The sequence below is a fragment of the Trachurus trachurus genome, assembly GCF_905171665.1.
Source record: "Trachurus trachurus genome assembly, chromosome: 16".
Lineage (NCBI taxonomy): Eukaryota > Metazoa > Chordata > Actinopteri > Carangiformes > Carangidae > Trachurus > Trachurus trachurus.
In genome coordinates this window covers 11,742,456-11,760,595 of record NC_139902.1, presented here as the reverse complement: position 1 = coordinate 11,760,595, position 18,140 = coordinate 11,742,456, and the positions used below count along the sequence as shown (strand labels likewise).

The 18,140-nt window shown below is 39.0% G+C and overlaps 2 protein-coding genes across 3 annotated transcripts in view; both read left to right on the top strand.

Moving 5' to 3' along the window:
* Positions 1-562: 562 nt before the first annotated feature.
* On the top strand, positions 563-10,117 carry il6r (interleukin 6 receptor). 2 transcript variants are annotated; one of them, XM_083989852.1, is made up of 10 exons: positions 563-818; positions 3,916-4,545; positions 5,517-5,640; positions 6,803-6,981; positions 7,072-7,241; positions 7,375-7,522; positions 8,441-8,472; positions 8,585-8,633; positions 8,971-9,082; positions 9,173-10,117. In XM_083989852.1, exons 1-10 carry the CDS (start codon positions 737-739, stop codon positions 9,432-9,434), a joined length of 1,788 nt encoding a protein of 595 aa, XP_083845978.1. In that variant the 5' UTR covers positions 563-736; the 3' UTR covers positions 9,435-10,117. The 2 variants fall into 2 exon arrangements, with proteins under 2 accessions (XP_083845978.1, XP_083845977.1); XM_083989851.1 differs by having other exon boundaries at positions 8,441-8,475.
* A 197-nt stretch (positions 10,118-10,314) lies between these two features.
* otoa (otoancorin) overlaps positions 10,315-18,140 on the top strand; it is a gene marked incomplete at both ends in the record, with an annotated part of 29,368 nt that continues 21,542 nt past the window's right edge. Inside the window, 11 exons of the mRNA XM_083989545.1 lie at positions 10,315-10,395; positions 15,641-15,703; positions 15,807-16,000; positions 16,087-16,211; positions 16,465-16,574; positions 16,676-16,815; positions 16,899-17,007; positions 17,121-17,336; positions 17,419-17,589; positions 17,757-17,897; positions 18,039-18,088. Of these exons, the coding sequence (XP_083845671.1) occupies positions 10,315-10,395; positions 15,641-15,703; positions 15,807-16,000; positions 16,087-16,211; positions 16,465-16,574; positions 16,676-16,815; positions 16,899-17,007; positions 17,121-17,336; positions 17,419-17,589; positions 17,757-17,897; positions 18,039-18,088 (1,400 nt within the window). The remainder of the gene's footprint in view (positions 10,396-15,640; positions 15,704-15,806; positions 16,001-16,086; positions 16,212-16,464; positions 16,575-16,675; positions 16,816-16,898; positions 17,008-17,120; positions 17,337-17,418; positions 17,590-17,756; positions 17,898-18,038; positions 18,089-18,140) is intronic.

The window sequence follows — 18,140 nt, the reverse complement described above, 5'->3', positions numbered from 1 at the left end:
CCGAGGTGTAAGGTAGAAGTGACTGTGTGAGAGCTAGAGATTATGTAAAGTGAAAAAGAACTGATAATGAAAGACTTTAACCACAAAATTTGTACCAGCTATCATGGTGTGTCATCGCTTTCTATAGGCTGAGGTGACAATATGAACAGAGAATAGAAAGAGATATTTTGATGTGTGGAAATCATGAAGCAGCAAGATTGTCCCTTATTTTGGCATGAATATAGGCTAAATTAAAATGCAACATTTATTTTATATAAATAGGTTTCAAAATCAACGCATTCCTTCACTGACTAGACTATATATAGCTGCAATCTGAGTTCCCTGCCATGTGGTAAAGATCAGGATTCAAGTTGGCTAGAGTAGGTAGATATCCTGCACATGGAAACACACTTGCTAAACATGGAAGTTACAAAAAAAAAAAAAAAAAAAGTAATGTTAAAGGTTTGTTCATAAGCTAGCGCGGGTTTAATTTTGACGCCGTGGAGGATTTCCTCTGTATAACGGCGCTGTACAAGGGGAAGAGAGCAGGGATTTCACAATAACGGGTCTTACTGACGGCGCACTGCTGCAACCAGAGCTGTGACTCCTGCTGCCAGTGGTGGGGGGGCTGTCAGTTGTTGCACAGACTTTGACGGTAGTGTCAAAAGTTTGATGGGAGTCACAACAGCCCCTACAGACGCTGCATGCGTATGATTGATGGTGTGACTCCTCGGTGAGGGGAGATCCCTGCACAAAAATGCGGATTTTTCTCCCTTTGCTGTGTGTTCTGTGCGCGGAGCCGGTCCACGGTGTTTTCGACGGAGCTTGTCCCAGAAAAGGTAAACTCATGTGCTCTCATGTGTCAACACAGAAACATAGAGAGTGATAGTTTTCTGAGCAAAGTGAAATTAATTTTGGTTTTGATTTATAGCAGTGTACTGTAGAGGGGGGATATAGCCTATCTCAGGTGTCTGTGTTCCTTTATCCAAATACGCACCCAGAGGAGTGAATCAGTTATGATGTTTTTTCTTTTCAAGTAACCCTAACCCTATCCTAGATTCTCCATGCACCTTGGTGGTGACGTTGTGCCAGATACCCCTACTCTATGATGTGCTTTTGACCAGATTTATCCCCATCAGCACAATATGCGACTCTAAATAATTTTTTGGCACCTCACAGATTTAATCTCACATGGTCTGTATTGTCTTGTTGTTTCACAATGAAATCACTGTTTGGTAAAACATTGTGGAATTTCAGAAAAATGTTTTTCACATCACTCCCAAAAAAAAACAGATAGGCTAGGTAGTAGACCAGGGACGGTTGAAAAATATGGGTCAGCTGTAATACTTCCAATTTCTCTTATCAGCACCAAATTAGGAATTGACTTTATAGGCTACCTGCTTAACCTCTTTCTTATTGCTAACGTGCACTGTTTAGATTTGAGGCTATTGTGTTTTTTTGTTTTGTTTGTTTTTTAACTTGGCCTATACACTTAGCAATATTGGAAATATGTATCTATCCTTGTGTCTCTCTAATCTTATATTTATTGGTACTAACGTTTTAGCTGTAAGTTGAAAAAAAAAAGGTCATGGCTACTAGAGTCTGGGTTAGTAGAAATAGACTCAAAGAGACACATAGCCTAATGTTTCATTGTAGAAGCTGGTGAACATTTGCAAATTTTGTTCAGTTTGTATCATTGAAGTCTCAGTGCTGCTACAAACTAACATAATGGGATCTGGCAGACACACAAAAATACACACACACCACAAATAAGGGGGGACAATTTTTCTTTTGATATCAGGTTTTTGTCATAATCCTAATGCCAACAATCTAATATGTTCATGTTAAAATGTTACATTTCACCCCCTGTATTTATTTTTAACACATTTAACACACTGACATTTCTACTAACCCATGTTATGGGGGTGAATTTTGACAATTTACACCTTGTGATTTAGACTTAACTAGAGAGGTGTTCTGCCTGTGCAGCAGAGATAACACATAATAGCAGACAGGTGTAAATAGATAATAATCATTTTAAACAGTCTGACTTGACAGAGTCTCAGAAAAAAAATGTTTAAAAAAATATTTAAAAAAAAAAACCCTCTAACATCATTTACTGTTTAATCACCTTTTTAAAATCATATTCAGCAGGACTACTGTATGCTTTCTTTCCTCTTTTACTCTAAACTCAGGATAAATGTGTGTTCTGTTTGTACTGAGGCATATTGCCAGCTCTCTTCCTGCATCAGCATCTACGGTAAATGTGTTTTTAACCTTGGTCACCTTATTTGTTGTACTGGACCAAAACTGTGGGTCATTACAGTATTTCTCAATTGCTAAAACACTAAACCATATACTGTTGTCTGAGCCAAATTCTCAGTGTGATATATATATACAGACTATGGTCTGAGCCCATTTATTGAATCATTTATTGTCACTCTTTTGGCAAAACAAGCACTTCCAAACACATTCTCAGTCACTAACACACATTTTGCACTGTGATGCACTTGTGTTGCTTGATGGAAAGCACAGGTAGCAAAAGTTAAACATGAAGCGCAGTTGTCAAAGCTTAAACGTAGTTGATCACACTTTTGGCTGATCATGTAAGGAAACCAATATCAACCAGACAGTCCAGAGTTGTTGAAGGTTGTATAATGAACAGAAACAAACTGAGAGGCAGAGGAAGGGAGCGAATTTGAGTAAGACAAAGTAACAAACACAAACATTCACAGCATGACCCTAAACAGATAGTACATCACTTTGCCAATACAGTATGATAACTGTACTGTTACGTAAAGAGGCTTAGGGGAAGGTCTAACACTGTTTGTAGGTCTAGTACTGCATGTATATTTTTGTTACAACATGTTCTCTTTTTGTAGAATTGCAAGACACACAAATGAGGGTGGGGGGACACCTAATTCTCCCACATGGTCTATCAGAACAATACTAGTTTATTTTTGTAAGGTGTTACAGTAAATTCACAGAGGATTTCTCTTTTCTTTTTCTTTCTTTCTTTCTTTTTTCCCCAAAATGCATTTAGCCTACTGTGAATAATAAACATAATTTTTACAGCTTCATTTCCTGAGCATTGCGCGTGTGTAGTGACTTTTCAGTAGTGCTACAGTAGTGTTTTTAATTTTGATTAAATTGGGGTATATGATCTAACAATGTGCCTGTTTTAAGGTGATTTTTTCTTTTTGCTGGAAGAGTTAGAGGTTTGGTGAATGCAGTTTGGGAAATTGTGTTTTTTGCTTATACTGTATAGTTTTGAGAAAAGCTTGGAGATACAGTATGTGTTCCCACACTTAAAGTAATCATATAATCTATAATGTGAGACACATAAGTTTTTTTGTTTTTTGCTTTTTTACTGTAAATAGCACATGTATGAATCTTAAAAGCATTAACTAGTAGGGGAAAAGACAGGAAACTGGGAAAGACCCACAAGGTCAATAGACTTCTCATGTCAAGCCAGTCAAATCAAAGCAGAAGATTATAAATGCAAATATATGGTAACCAAAATACACTGCATTTGTGTGTGTGCATGTGTGTGTGCGTGTGCGTGTGCGTGTGCATGTGCATGTGCGTGTGCAGTTTGAATATTTGAATGTTTCGGAGGAATAGTAAGAAGTATAAGTGAGAGGGGATATGCAGTATGACAGAAAAAGAAAGAGTGAAGAGGACACACACATTAAAAGAGGAAGTTCAGGAGGAGCTGGTAATTTTGGTTATGCAACGTTGCATCTTTTCTGTGCTGTGCCCTGTCAACTGTAACCTGTACTCAAGCCAAAAAATCTTGTTACTATTTACAAAATACTGTTATACCAAATTCAAGTCTTGAATTCAGACACACACACATGATTAAAGACACCAAGCAGAGACATTTCTTTTATTAATCCTCTAAACCCCAGTTTGTTGTTTGTTTTTTCTGTGCAGACCCTCCCCCCGGTGTGTTGGTCGTACCCCTTGGCAGTAAATTGGTTCTAACATGCAGAGGTTATGTAATGGTGGACGGGGTAAAGGTCAACAGTGGCACAGGCAGCTCAAACACCCACAGAGGAGGCACTTCAGTTGCACCCACAACCACTGGAAACATTATGAGTAACAGACAGACTGTGGACACCAGTGTGAATGAGGGACACCACTTTAAACCTGAGGCAGAAGTCGGTTTTGTGACAAGAGGAAACAGAAGCCCCAGATATACAGACACAGCCCACACCACCTCTCCCACCACTCACATGGTTCAACCAACCAGCAGCGGTGGACCGCTGAAGGGTGAAGCTGACTGGCAGGCTGAAGAGGCAGACGATGAGGGTGATTATGAAGAAGATGAGGAGGACGAAGTGGAGGAAGGGAGCAGGGTAACGAGAGGCATAAAATCAAGTGGAAATCAGTGGAGGTGGAACATGAAGGCCGTGGGGAGTGAAAAGAGAGACTGGGGAGATTTCACATTTGATAGGAGACGGTCTACACTGTCTCTGTCCTCAGTAAGAGTGGCAGACAGCGGGACGTACACATGTCATCACAAAGGCAGAGAGCGGTTCTCTGTAAAAGTCACTGTTGCAGGTGAGTCACAACAGCAATGTAGTCATAATGGAGGAATAAATAGAGTGCAGCCCTGACTTATGACATTTTCTCAAAGCTGGAAATTTCATCACCGACACCTTTAGCAAATGTGGGAATAAATGAATAAAATCTACCGACTGGAACTGATACAATATGATGTTAGTCAAGAAGGTCATTGATGATGTTGTTCACCCAACAACCGACTTCCATAGCTTGTTGGTAACATTTTAAAATAGAATGAGCTCTGATAAAATTATGCCATTATATAAAGCTGGGACAAACATCACTTCAACAATAAGTTTAGCTTATTTTTGACAGTTATTGGAAAATTCTTTATTGATCATTTCATTAAAAATCTGAAATTGTTGCTGAGCAGTCGGTGCATTTTCAGAGCAAATAGATCAAGATCAATGGTATAAATGGAAGATATAACCATTTGCCTATGTCTGATAATCAGAAGTATGCAGAGTATTAATAGATTTAAAACAAACATTCGATACCATTAATCATGACATTTAACAGTAAAATAGAAAGGTATGCTATATGTGACCAGAAATACCTGCTTTTAGATTATTTATGAGCAAAGCTGTCAAGGGAAAATGACACTCTGAATCATAAAACATTGCATAAACTGTATTACTCACTTGTATTACCATATCTCAGTTATTGTGTGGCAATATGGTTGAACACAGGAACATGTTTTTTTTGTGTTTTGGAGTTTGAAGATCAATAGAATTTAACACTGTATAGCTTATGTTTAAGTAAAGAAATAATTTACTTCTGGATAAAATACAAAAGTTGTTCAAAGGAGATGGGGATTGTGATTTAAGAGGAGAGTGAATTTCAAACTGTGGGATGAATTAGTAAAATTTTCTGAAAAAGATCATATTTTTAAAGAGGTATATGGGTGAGGAAGGGTTGTTCTAATGAATTCACACTCTGCATGTTTGTTTGTCTTTTTTACCTGTCAGATCCCCCTGAGAATCCCAGCCTGTCCTGCTACAAAAAGTCACCCAGCAGTAAGATTCGCTGTGAGTGGACGCCTCAGAAGCCTGTAGCCAAAACATCAAACTGTTACCTCCTACTGAATAAGAGGTAAGAAAAGATGCTAACACTATGATCCCACCTGTGAATTATTTATACAAGGTGTGAAGGTAGTTCATATCAACAAGAAATAACACTGCAAGATAGGCCTACTGTACATAAATATCTTAGTCTCAGTCACCTATACGTTGGCCATGTGAACATGCAAAGTGTATTAATGAACTGGTAGTGCTGATTAGTTTTAATTACAGTAAAAAAATCACACGGATACAAAATGTAGATATTCAGAAATGGCACAAACCTTTAGGAGCATCAGGCATGTTTGTGTATTCACTCACTGCCTGAAAAATCTCATAGTAAATGCTATTCAGTCCATTTTGTTTATCTTTTGAGGGTCACAGAAAGGGAGTCGATCCGGGTCACACACTGGACAGGTCGCCAGTGAAAGTCTATCACAGGACTGACACACAGAGATAACCATTTGCTCTCACATTCACACTTAATTAAAGTTGTTTTGATGAATCTCCTCTGACGCCTTGTCATGAATTATCTCTGCTATAGGCTACTTGCCAGAAAAGAAAACTAGAGCATTTGCGTATTTTGCATCAGTTGTATTTGTCATAGTGTTGTATGTTGATCAGTGACAGAGTGTGAAGATGAATTTCCCTATGGGACAATAAAGGCATTCTGTCTTCTATCTATCTATGATTAATAAGTTCATTTGAAAAAAGGCATTAGAAATAGACCATGGAAGGGCTGTAAATACCTGTTGTGAAAGTGAAAGTATTTAGATCAGAGGAAACTAAAGTGAAATGTATTATAAACAGAAGGTATATAACTTAAAACCTGGCAGGAAGTAGATCACAATGGAAACAATCCTTTGGTTTGAGGTCATTCTAATGTGAGGAAGCTTACAGCACCTCTGGAGCCTGGACACTGGTGGTGGTGATGAGGAATGGAGCCTGAGGAAGGGACATCCCCATGAAGGAAATTTCAGATCAGATGGTTTGGTTAGATTCAGGACGATCAGGCAGCTTGACAGCTTACATGTGATTGGCTGAGGCCCACCATGTATGGTTGTGATTGGATAGACATATAAGTGGATGGAGCTTATAGATATGGCAGTTGTGACTTAAAAGGTATACAGTACTTTATCTCTGAGTGAGTGACTTCCCTCTTTTTCTTTTGTGTCTTTCTTTCCACCCTCTTACAGTCCGTCTCAGACGTTCAACCATCTGAAGTGCTCCTATTCATATCGACTCTCCCGCTACTGGTGCGCTCTGGACCACAATGAGGATGATCTGAGAACAACTCATACAGTCTTCCTTTGTGTTACAACCATCGGGGGCAATGCAACCAGCATCCTGCAGCACTTCACACCTCTGAGCATATGTAAGTGGGTGTGTCCTGGTCAGCGTGTGTTTTTAGTCTGATGTCAAAGCCTCTCTCATGTGGCGCTCACTATCCTTCCTGCCTCCACAGTGAAGCCGGACCCTCCATCCGATGTGAAAGTCACACAGCTGGAGGGACATTCGACTTGGATAAAGGTCACCTGGTATTTCCCAACTTCCTGGAAACCCCAAGACAGATATTATGAACTCATATATGAGGTCAAATACCGGCCTCTCCGGTCCTCATTTCAATATGAGCAGGTGTGTTCTTGTAGTTTTTAACACATGTGCCATGCATACCATGTTGATGTGTGTACTCCACGGTACTCCAATACACTCTTGACTTTTCCAGCTTGAAACAATAACACAAGTCTGTCTGTTTGTGTCTATGTAGGTAGCGATGATTAATAAGGGCATACGTTCCCACATCATCAAAGATATCATGCCTGGTGTTCAGTACCAGATACAGCTCAGAGCCAAGGACGAATTTGATGGCAAGTGGAGTGACTGGAGTACACCTATCAATGCCAGCAGTTGGACAGGTACACACACACACACACACACACACACACACACACACACACACACACACACACACACACACACACACACACACACACACACACACACACACACACACACACACACACACACACACACACACACACACACACACACACACACACACACACACACACACAAACATAGGCTATATATCAAATAAAATAGGTTTCAAATAAAGAATCTTAATTCAAGATCATAACATTATGTGGTGGATTAAAAAATGGTTCACCACGCATTATTCAGTAAAGTTCCTTTCTTGATTTTGTGGTGGATGTTAGCATGAAGAATATGAAAATTGGAGAGGATGTGTAAATCATTTACCTTAAATAATTAGCTAAAGGTTAATAAAGTAATGCATGATCCATCCAGGACACAGACAAAAGTAGCCATGGCAACCTGAGGAAGTGGAGCTCCTGTTTCCTTCCCTCGTGATTGAATTTTCCAAAGACGCTTCCATGCAAACAAATATCCTGTCATACTTAGAAACTTTCACTACTTCCAGTTGTGATTTTTTCCCCTCTTTGAATCAGTCTGCATTGTGCAAAGTGTGCATGTGGTGTTCTGGATACATGTTTACAGTGGGTAGGAATGTGTTCAGAGAAAATGAATGAATGTACCCTAATGTCCAAACCTCTATCACAATGCAATGCAAGAAATGTATTCCTCTTTACAGTAAAGTAGGCTAACTTAATATTTTAAAGGAGGCCTGGATTGGCCAAAAGGTTTACAGACTCAATAAAAAGTCCAATTGTTGTGACCGGTTCAGCTATATGTGATTTATAAGCATTTATGATCCCAATTCCATAATATATATTATTTACTTTTCACTACTGGAGACCTTCTCCCCGTCAGGGTTGTTGATAACATGTTTCCTATGTGGATGTTTCCCTCCACAGCTCCTGTGCTCATCGATGATCCAATGACCACAGTGGTAAGAGTTAATCAAATGCATCGATCATTTATGCGAAAAACATTACTGCTTGGTCTCCTTTTTCATTTTCCGGCATTGACTCACGTTTTTTACTGTCATTAACCAACAGCCTCCAGATATCATAGAAGACGGATCTTCAGAAGACTACATAAGTGATGGTATGATAGCTAGCAGACAGTCAAATATTATGGTTAATTATAGGTTTGTGTGCAAGAGAAGGAGATGGGAGGAAAAGCGCAAGAAAGTAGGAACTCTAAAATGTTGTTAGTGCTAAACCCCACGGGTTTCAACAGGAAGCCATGTCTTCATAATAACTGAGGCCCAACAACCAAACGAGCTACAGGAAACATGGCTCAACACACCTATCACACAGAGACACTCACACATAATCAAAAAGTCTCAAACAAATGCATGCATATTATTCTGTTATTATTATTCTATTCTATTATTATTATGGTCTGGGATTTCTCAGTGTCTCGCTTTCTTTTATCCTAGTTCCTGGACCAGGAAACACTCCTTCTCCTGGACCAGTGGAGCTGGCACATGTTCTTTGGATCTCTGGTTTATTTTTTCTCTTGTCAGTAATTTTGGCTGCCTACATGTTCAGGTAGGCTATGGTGAAGTATATACAGTGTCAGATGTGAACTTGTTCATGTTTTTGTCAGCGTCTTCATTTTATCCCCCTTTTTTTTTATAGACACAGGGACAGATTCATGTCTAAACTGCACCGTGTGAGCGTCATCATCCAGCCTGGTAACTCATCTGAGCCTCCACCCACCACACCAGCAGCCCCAGAAGAACGGGCCCTGATGACCTTTACCCGTCCACGTTACAAAGAACCCTCAGGAAACGAAGGACAAGAAGAGGAAGGAGAAAATGAGGAAGAACCAGGGGTGAAGGAAAAGACAGAAGCCATGCACTTCAACAACACAAGTTATTTCTTGATTCAGAGAGAGTGATGGCCATGTAAAGGGGGTCAAAGTAGCTTGGACATTTTTGACATAGCCTACCCTCTACTACTGGATTTGTATTTTTCTCTAAAGGGTTGCGACACAGATGACAATGGGATAATGGACTTAATGTTTTTTTTAAGGTTCTTCTATGAGCTTTGCATGGAAGCAAACTCAAAAACTCTCCCTATCTTTAAACTCTATCTCATGCCTTAATACCTCTGTTTTTGTTTTGTTAACTTTGTTTGTAGTTGTCACTGTCAGCAGCATTTATCTACTCTGTCTTATATGTGCCAGTTGATGAACTGTAGGCTGGGCGTGATAGATGCTTCCTATATCATTATGTTGTGCTCTTTCAGTTTCAATCTGCAAGGTTTTAAAAGAACAGTGTTCCCTTCACTTGGGGAAACCTTATGGGTGGGGGTGTTTAATGTGTTCGTATTTGGGATGTGATGTGTGGTAAGAACAGTTCACAAGCTGTAGACTACTTCTGAGTAGCTTGTAGCCTACATTTCCAATTAGCAGACTTGAAGCTAACATAAGACTGCTGGGTTTTTTTTTTGGTTTGTTTGTTTTTTTGTTTTTTTACTGTGTATGTGTGCGTGTTGTTTTCATCCTGCTATATGAAGCACTTTGGGCTACATTTTTCTATGAGAGCTCCGACGTAAATAAAGCTGAGTTTGGTAACAGTGGTGGAGTTTCTTTTATCCTGTTCTATGCTGCCCCCTCGCGGGCGCGGCTCTTAATCGCAGGGGTCGTCTCTATGGCAACAGTTGCAGCCCAGCGTGCCTAGCAACTGTGTCAGTAACAGGTGTGTGTTTGTGCCTGGTCCCCAACGTCCGCCAGCTTCAGGTTTTGGTTAAAAATAATTAAAACCTCGGTTGAAATGATGGAGAGCAAAGGCGGCTTGGCGAAACTGGACGTTGGTGTCTTAAGCCCTGAGCAGCAGGAGAAACTGCGTCAGTTCAAGGTGAATTTTACGACGTTACAGTGAGTTATTATCCGTCTGTTGGTTAATTGCAGGTCTAGTCAGTGCAATTCGTTTTTCCTTCCAGATCAAGACGAGAATCGACAACGAGAAGTATTTGAGGTCACATCCAGAGGTGGAGCTACTCATAGGCGACTTTCTAAGGTTGGCTACATGTTCAGAGGCTGCTAACATTTAGCAGTGGCAGCAGTTCCTGTATTTGTTAGAGAAGGTGTTAAATAGCTATTTGCCAAGTTATTTAAAAATATATATATATTTTATATTATATACATATTAAATTAAATAAACATTTATCCATTTATCTAAGGAATATGGTCTGTAACTTAATAGACATGATTAGGCTACTATAGGGTTGTTATAGTTGTATCAAAGTATCCACATTTCCTGTCTTCTCACAGGGACTTGCTTCTTAAAAGGCCCACTAACATCCAAGAGTTTGTTGCTGGTGAGTTATGTGCACAAACACACACTAAGTTACACTTTCACATGGCCCTTCTTTTAACTTTAAACGTTTTTTATTTTTATTTTTACGTTTTATGACACATGTTATGTTTGCATGTTACAGTGGTTGTTATAGTCATAGTGTCAGAAAAAATACCTTTGGTTTCGTGTGATTAGCTGACACTTCTAAAGAACAACAGTAGCCTCATCCTTCACATGGACCCAGTGAAGGGTAGTTGATACATTAGTAATGTAGGCCTACAATATCATCCACTTTTTAAATACACAAGCATAATCTTACCATCTAACTAGTGTCCATGATCTTTTGCAGATCACTTCACCAACCCAAACCTTCATGAAACTATTGGCTCCAAAAAAGAAGGAAACAATGTCACTGAGTAAAACACACCCAACAACAGTCATGACTCTGCAAGCTTCTCCTTTGTGTCTTTCTCTTTGTAGATCAAAACATCTATGAACTCAAATTTAGTAACTACTAAGAAGCTAATAATTTTTGGTCTGTGTACAAAACTGGTCAGGTGATGGCTTCATTATCAGATAGCTATCATACATACTGTACACAGGAAGGCAGCTAGCTGGGAAGATGGTAATGACCATTCCTAATGAGTGTAATTAAAGGTTAATGAGAACAGGATGTCCTGTGGGTATTACACATTGTTTGTCACATCACCCGCATGATTCAGACATATCGAGGAGTTATATAATGGTGGCCCGTGAAATGAAGCCTACTATACTTCACTTTTGTAATCTGAATTCCTCTGATGGGCTCAATTTTATGGATTATTTTAACTTTTAAAAAGCTTTACATGACTCATTTATGAGAGCATTATCTCAATTCTTTCCTTTTTTTTTAATTTAATGTAATGATAATTGCATGCACATTTGTATAAAGAATGGATTACAAAAGGATTAAACAGATTAATAAAACATTTTTAAATCATAGTCACATACACAACAAGTGATATTTTTTCCCCACAAATAAAGCCGTTATACTTCTTTTGGAGAAAATGTATTGACTTTTGTGTTTCTTTGTCATTGTTGTCATTTGAACTATGTCTTTACTTACCGTCCTTGTGTAATAGTCTTGACATTTAAATGTGGTTATTATCGTATTCAGGAGCTGCAGATTAGAGTTGCCAGCTCTCTCCATTGAGCATCTGACTAGAGCTCTTACTTTGAAGTTGTCATGCTTTGTCTTGTTTCTATTGCTTTGATTGTGTAACTGTGTTTGTACAATACAGTGCAGTATCAGGTTGTGGTATTTTGGTTATGGCAGCCTATTCATCATTTCCATTCATCCAACGTTTTCCTGGACCATGATGTCTGCAGACAGAACAAAGGAAGCCTGAGCTCAAACAAAACATTGGTGTGCACCGAAAGTTTCTTTCCATATGGGAAAATGTTTCATGAGCTAATGAAAATGAGGTTGAATAGTTCGAGGAAAACACACTGCACTGTGTCTGTCAGAACAATGAAAGGATGAGACAATGTGGAGGAGCTCATTTGAATGTGGTTCCAAGGCTTCATTTATGGTGTGTTCAGAGACAAACATTATGTTTGTTTATGTTATGTGATATTAGTTTGTTGATACTGTGTTGCTAACCTAGATGAAGATAAGATCACAATTTATGAACGGGTGATGCAGAAAACATGTCTCATGACACTCTTTCTTTCTCTGATGACACTTTTTCAACGTTTGATTTGCTTATTTTATCTTATCTCACCTTTATAAAGTCATGTTGTAAAATCTATGCTTGATATCAGAATTCATCAATTAATGATTCTCAACTAATAATTCATTACTTCTGTCTCCCTTTCTCTTACACACATACACACACACACACACACATGAACACACAGACACGCACTTGCACACGTGGACAGGTGCACACACATACAATGACGCACACCAGCTCTGGCTTAGTTAAGTCACACAGGTAACCACCCAGCTCAGATCAGATGCGAGAGACAGGCGGAGGAAGAAGACGCAGCTACATCTTCAGTTCGTACAGAGTTTTAAAACTGAATTGTTTTTTAAATCAACCGGGGACGAGACACACATTCTGTAAGTAAAAACTAATTAGTACATTAACCAGTAATGTATTGTAGTTCTATGCATTTATGCTGAAACATAATTTATATTGTTACATATTTTCTTATTTGTTTGTTTTACTGGATATTTATATTTATATTATCTCTATAATTCTTCATGTAATGATTCCTTGTGATTTTATCTTCATAATTGACTATACAGTGTGTATTTTTTATAGTTACTTTTTTATTATTATTATTATTTTTATTATTATTATTATTATATAATTAAGTTCTGATGAACACTGAGTATATTTAAACAAGAAGTCAAATGTATGGAAAGCAAATTATTTAAATAAAGTCAAAAGAGGAGTATGCAAATGTCTGAGAGACAATGAGGAGGTCAAAGCTTAAGTGACAGAACAAAAAACAGATGTTGCTAAAAATGTCATTGTACAGTGTGTCACTTACATCACCCAACCTGGTGTTCTCAGTTTGTTATCCTGCAAGTCTGCAGAGTCTCCCACAGGATGGGTAACAGGGACGGTAACTAGGGAGGGAAGAGCACAAATCCTCAGAGGAGGATGTTAGTCAGAAAAGTGGAGGTGGTTCTCATGGAGACAGGTTCTATAATATCTGGATACCTGATAACAAAATAATCACGTCCTATTTCTTTGGAAGTCATGAAGGATAAAATCCATTTCAAAAACAGCATTAAAAAAAAAAAAAAAAAAAAGACAAAACATGAACATCTATCTCAACCTCACTATATATGTGTAATATGTGTTGATACTGATGTCATTAATGTTCAGTAAACAGGTAGAAGGCTCTTTTCACCATGGCTCCAAAAGGAGGCACATTGTTCTTTCTACTCCTTGTGGCCTGTGCAGTTTGGGGTAAGCAGCAATCACACACATGCATCACGTCTGCATATAACTGGCCAAATGCATGTATACTAATCATGTGTCTGCCTACACAGGTAAGAAGCACCCAAATATGAGGCCTGGAAAACATGACTTCAAAGAAGTGGCCAAAAAAATGGTATGTCACCAAAGGGGGACTTCCATGTGGGGGTAGTCTGTAAAACAACTGTTTTGATTCGTCATGTTCCTGTCAAAGACACCTGTGTTCATTACACTGACGTTTTGATATGGAACAAAATCTCTCATAGAAATTGTAATTGAAATGTATTGTATTAATTCACAGTAATGCAGTGGAAATCTCATCTTACTGTTCTATAGCCAAAGAAGGTAGATGAACTGAAAATGATACAAAAATCATATCTCTGGTCTGAGAAAATATCTTTATAATATCTCCTCGCCTTTAATTAAATGCAGGATCATAATTCCAACCTGGCTTTCAAATATGAACCTTTGCCATTATTACAAATGCCCTAAAGTCCTTACATGATGCTGTTTGAAATCTTTTAAAGATCTTAAAGGTTTAAAAGCCTTTATTTACATTACATTATATTACAGGTGCAGTACATGTAAAAAGAAATAATAATATTAAAAAAAAAAAAATTAAAAGAATTATAATACTTCTTACAGCTGCATACAATGAATTTCAATAATGTGATAATGATGTGTGTGTTTTTTGTTTGTTTTTTTCAGATGATGAAGTGCAAGAATGAGGGTGAGTACAAACAGTAATGAGTCGCCTCTGTAACATGAGTCAGGTCTCATAAATGGCAGTTATTCGGACTAGCCCTGGTGTATTTGTGCGACATAAATACAGAGCCTTGCTATGTTACAGGATACCAGGTGCCTGAGCGGATGATGCTGAACAATGTTTTCAATAATAGGTAATATTACACAAGTGCATCTGTTGTGTGTTTGGATAATTTTCAGAGGAGGCAAAAAATCTTTCATATTTCCTAAAACATTAAAATTTCATCCCTGGACACATTTTGATTTGCGTTTTTATTCGCTTTAAACTGATTACTGTAAATGCGCCAAGGGAGCAATTATTGCCAAGACACCCCTGAGTTTTAGCTGCATCGGAGTAGTGCAGCTGCACTGTGAAGAACATGTATGAACATAATGCTTCCATTGATTTCAAATCTTTACTTATTGTGTATAGGTCTTTACATGTTCTCAAGCCTAAATACATGTATATACTACATGTACTGTATATAAGCATAATAGGTCTCTGAGAGCTGCAGGAACTGTGACTGACTGAAAGAAAGAAAGAAAGATTTAATTTAATGATTTGATCTTTCTCTTTCATCAGATTAAATTAAATCATGTTTTGTATTGTTTTCTTATGCTTTTAACTTGAGTTTTTTTTGTGTGTGTGAAGGGTGCTGTCTGACCTCTGTGTATGATAATGTATACAAATACATTTGCTTTGCTTTGCCTGTGAAGAGAAGTGCTGCTGAAAAAGTTCAAACCAGCTCGTTTCCACTCCACATGTCTCTCTCAGTGATTTGCCTGTGGACGACAGAAATCCTGACTCAGTGAACACCATCCTCTCCACTTTTCTTGATGTCCTGGATTCAGCTAATCCAGGCCAAAAGAAAGGTTCAGGAACTGGCCGATTCCCAATGGTTGACTCAGATCAAATGGTGTGAAGATGCACACACATACACTCACCATTTCACATTTAATCCGTATTCACTTCAGAAAAAACAACAATCAATGCAACATGTAGTATTTAATCTATTTCATATTTGTTAAATACAGAATCTGAATTACACATGTGATTTGTCTATTTTTCCCTCTTATTTCTCTAGAAAAACAAGATGTGGAATTGCACCTACCTTGCACGCATGATCCGGCTGATGAGGAATTCCTCCGTAAGTACACTAATGCCAAGATCTTAACAACTGAAGCCCATAATCAATGCATCAATGAATGCTGCTCTGTGATAGTCTAACCACGCTTACCATCTCTCCACAGGAATCATCTGCATGTTATGTGAAAGCATTTCTGGCCCCCGTGTCCTGGACAACTTTGATCAAACAGAGTGACACAAATATGGACTTAGATGACTATGACGCACTGCTGTGGGCAGCCAAACCCGCACTTGAGGACATGCCCCCTTTCAGAATCAACCTTCCCTCCAAAACAGAGGGTGAAAAGATGAAAAAGATGTGTGTGTTTTTTATTTGCTTACCTCATTTTCTCCACTTTCTCGTATCAGCTTTTTTTTTAGAAGGGAAACTGCTGTTTGTTTCAGAATGAAGATGCTGCAGGAGGTGTTTAATCCCATGTCTGACACTCAAAGGACTCAGGTGGTCAAGTGGGAAAAAGAGCAGATCACTCGCAATTACTTCAACTGCACAACGATGCCATCAAGATTAAGTATGAAATGACTGAAACCCAGCAAGTCAAGAGTCACATTCAGTGATATAATCTAGTCACACATTCTGATATGTTCACCTTTAAATGTATATTTATTTATTAACATAAACCAGATTGAAACATTTAGAAGAGACCAGGATGAAGTGTTTAGGTCATATGAGCAAAAAGCAGGTACTCTGATGTAAATCAAGTCATGTCATGAAACAGAAATACTGTAACATCACAACAATCCTTTACTCTGTCGGACCTCTAGAGCGCTGCAGTCCTTCACTGAAATGGCTGAACATGGAAGCAATGACCATGATGGGGCCATACCTCTCCCAGTTAGCACCACACGAAGTTGATTCTTCCCCCAAAGAAAAGGTCAGGGTGCAAATAATAACAACAACACAATTAACAGAAAGGGAAATAACGAGATTGTAATCTGTAGCTCTGATGGTTTATTAATTTTCTCTCTCCTCCAGCTGTGTGAATTTTTCCGTTCAGCCATGTTCAGATCCACCTTCCAGAAGGCGACCAGGATGAAACCCCTATTGGGCAAAAAGTTTCTTGAGAGAATTCAGGAGTGCTTCAGCGGGAATGAGTTTGAAAAGCATGTGGACAAGTGTGTAATCATAAATAAGTGTGTGTATATTACTGCATTAAAACCATTTGGGTCAGTACATTTATACCATTGATTCTCCTCAGGCTTGGCCCACTGGCTTGTTTTTATTATGATGCTCCAGAGATGGGTCCTGAACTCAGCAAGCAACTCCTGTCTCAGCTTGATGACTGTGACAACCCCAGAATCACACAGGTAACACTGACTCGCTGCCCAAACACTTTAGCCAGATTTGACACCTTCAGCAAGAACAGGAGTTTAAAATCCTATCAATCTATTCTTCTCTTTTTGTCCTGTCCCGACTCAAGCTGAAAAAGCGGCTTGCCAAGGTCATGATTTCAGAGTCCATGGATATTCAAACACTGCTAGACCTTGGCAGCAGTGTTACTTTGTTGCCTCCCGCACAACTGTCCTCGCTCTCTCGCAGTGATCTCAAGAAGGTTCTCAAAAATCTCGGGCCCAACGTCCAGTGGACACGAGGCCAGCTGCGCGCTCTGCTCAAGAAACAGCTGGGTGATGAGAAGGTACAAGCTTGCAGGGTCAACAGCTTGTCTCCCACACGATCTCTCTCTCCTTGAGTACTTATATCATTCTTCTCCTTTATAGTGTAAAGAGGTGTCAGGTGAGGAGCTAAAGGAGCTTCAGTCAGTTGCGGAAGGTTTGCCAAGGTGCATGCTGAAGCAGGTGAAATCCCGGGCGATCCTGGATGATAGAGAGGCTCTGAGGAACATCTCCAGGAAGATGAGGAAGGGGCAGCTCAAGGCCATGCTGCAGGGGGTGAGTTACACTCTGATAGCTGCTGTTATTGCAGAGAAACTGAGCAGATGTAATAAATCTGAAGAGAGCAACACATGGATCAAATGAAAAGCATTAGCTGTGATCTGTGACATCACCTATACGCACTGTAAACATGATTTTAGAAAGAATGAAATGCCTCTTTGTAGCTGCGTGGAGATGTGGAACCCTCTGAGCTGGTGCAGAAGTTGTCGGGCCCTTTGCTTCGTAGCATTTCTCTGAACAGCCTGGAAAAAGCAAACATCACCTCTTTGGACCAAGTGGAGAATAAAACGTGGAGTCGGCCACAGGTAACACACCTGAAAACCTACTCTCTACCAACAGCCAATGTTCACCAGTTCAACATTTTCAAAAATCTCATCTGAAAAACTGTTTTCTTATTGTATTGATGCTAAAAACAAAATCCCTGATGGTTGCTGTCTTCACCTTAGGCGGCATACCTGGCCAAAAAGATGCAAGCCATGAAGCAGCTTAAGTTTAGGTAAGATATTAAGCAGTGAGTATTAAAATAATGTTGAAATCAATTTCAAGCC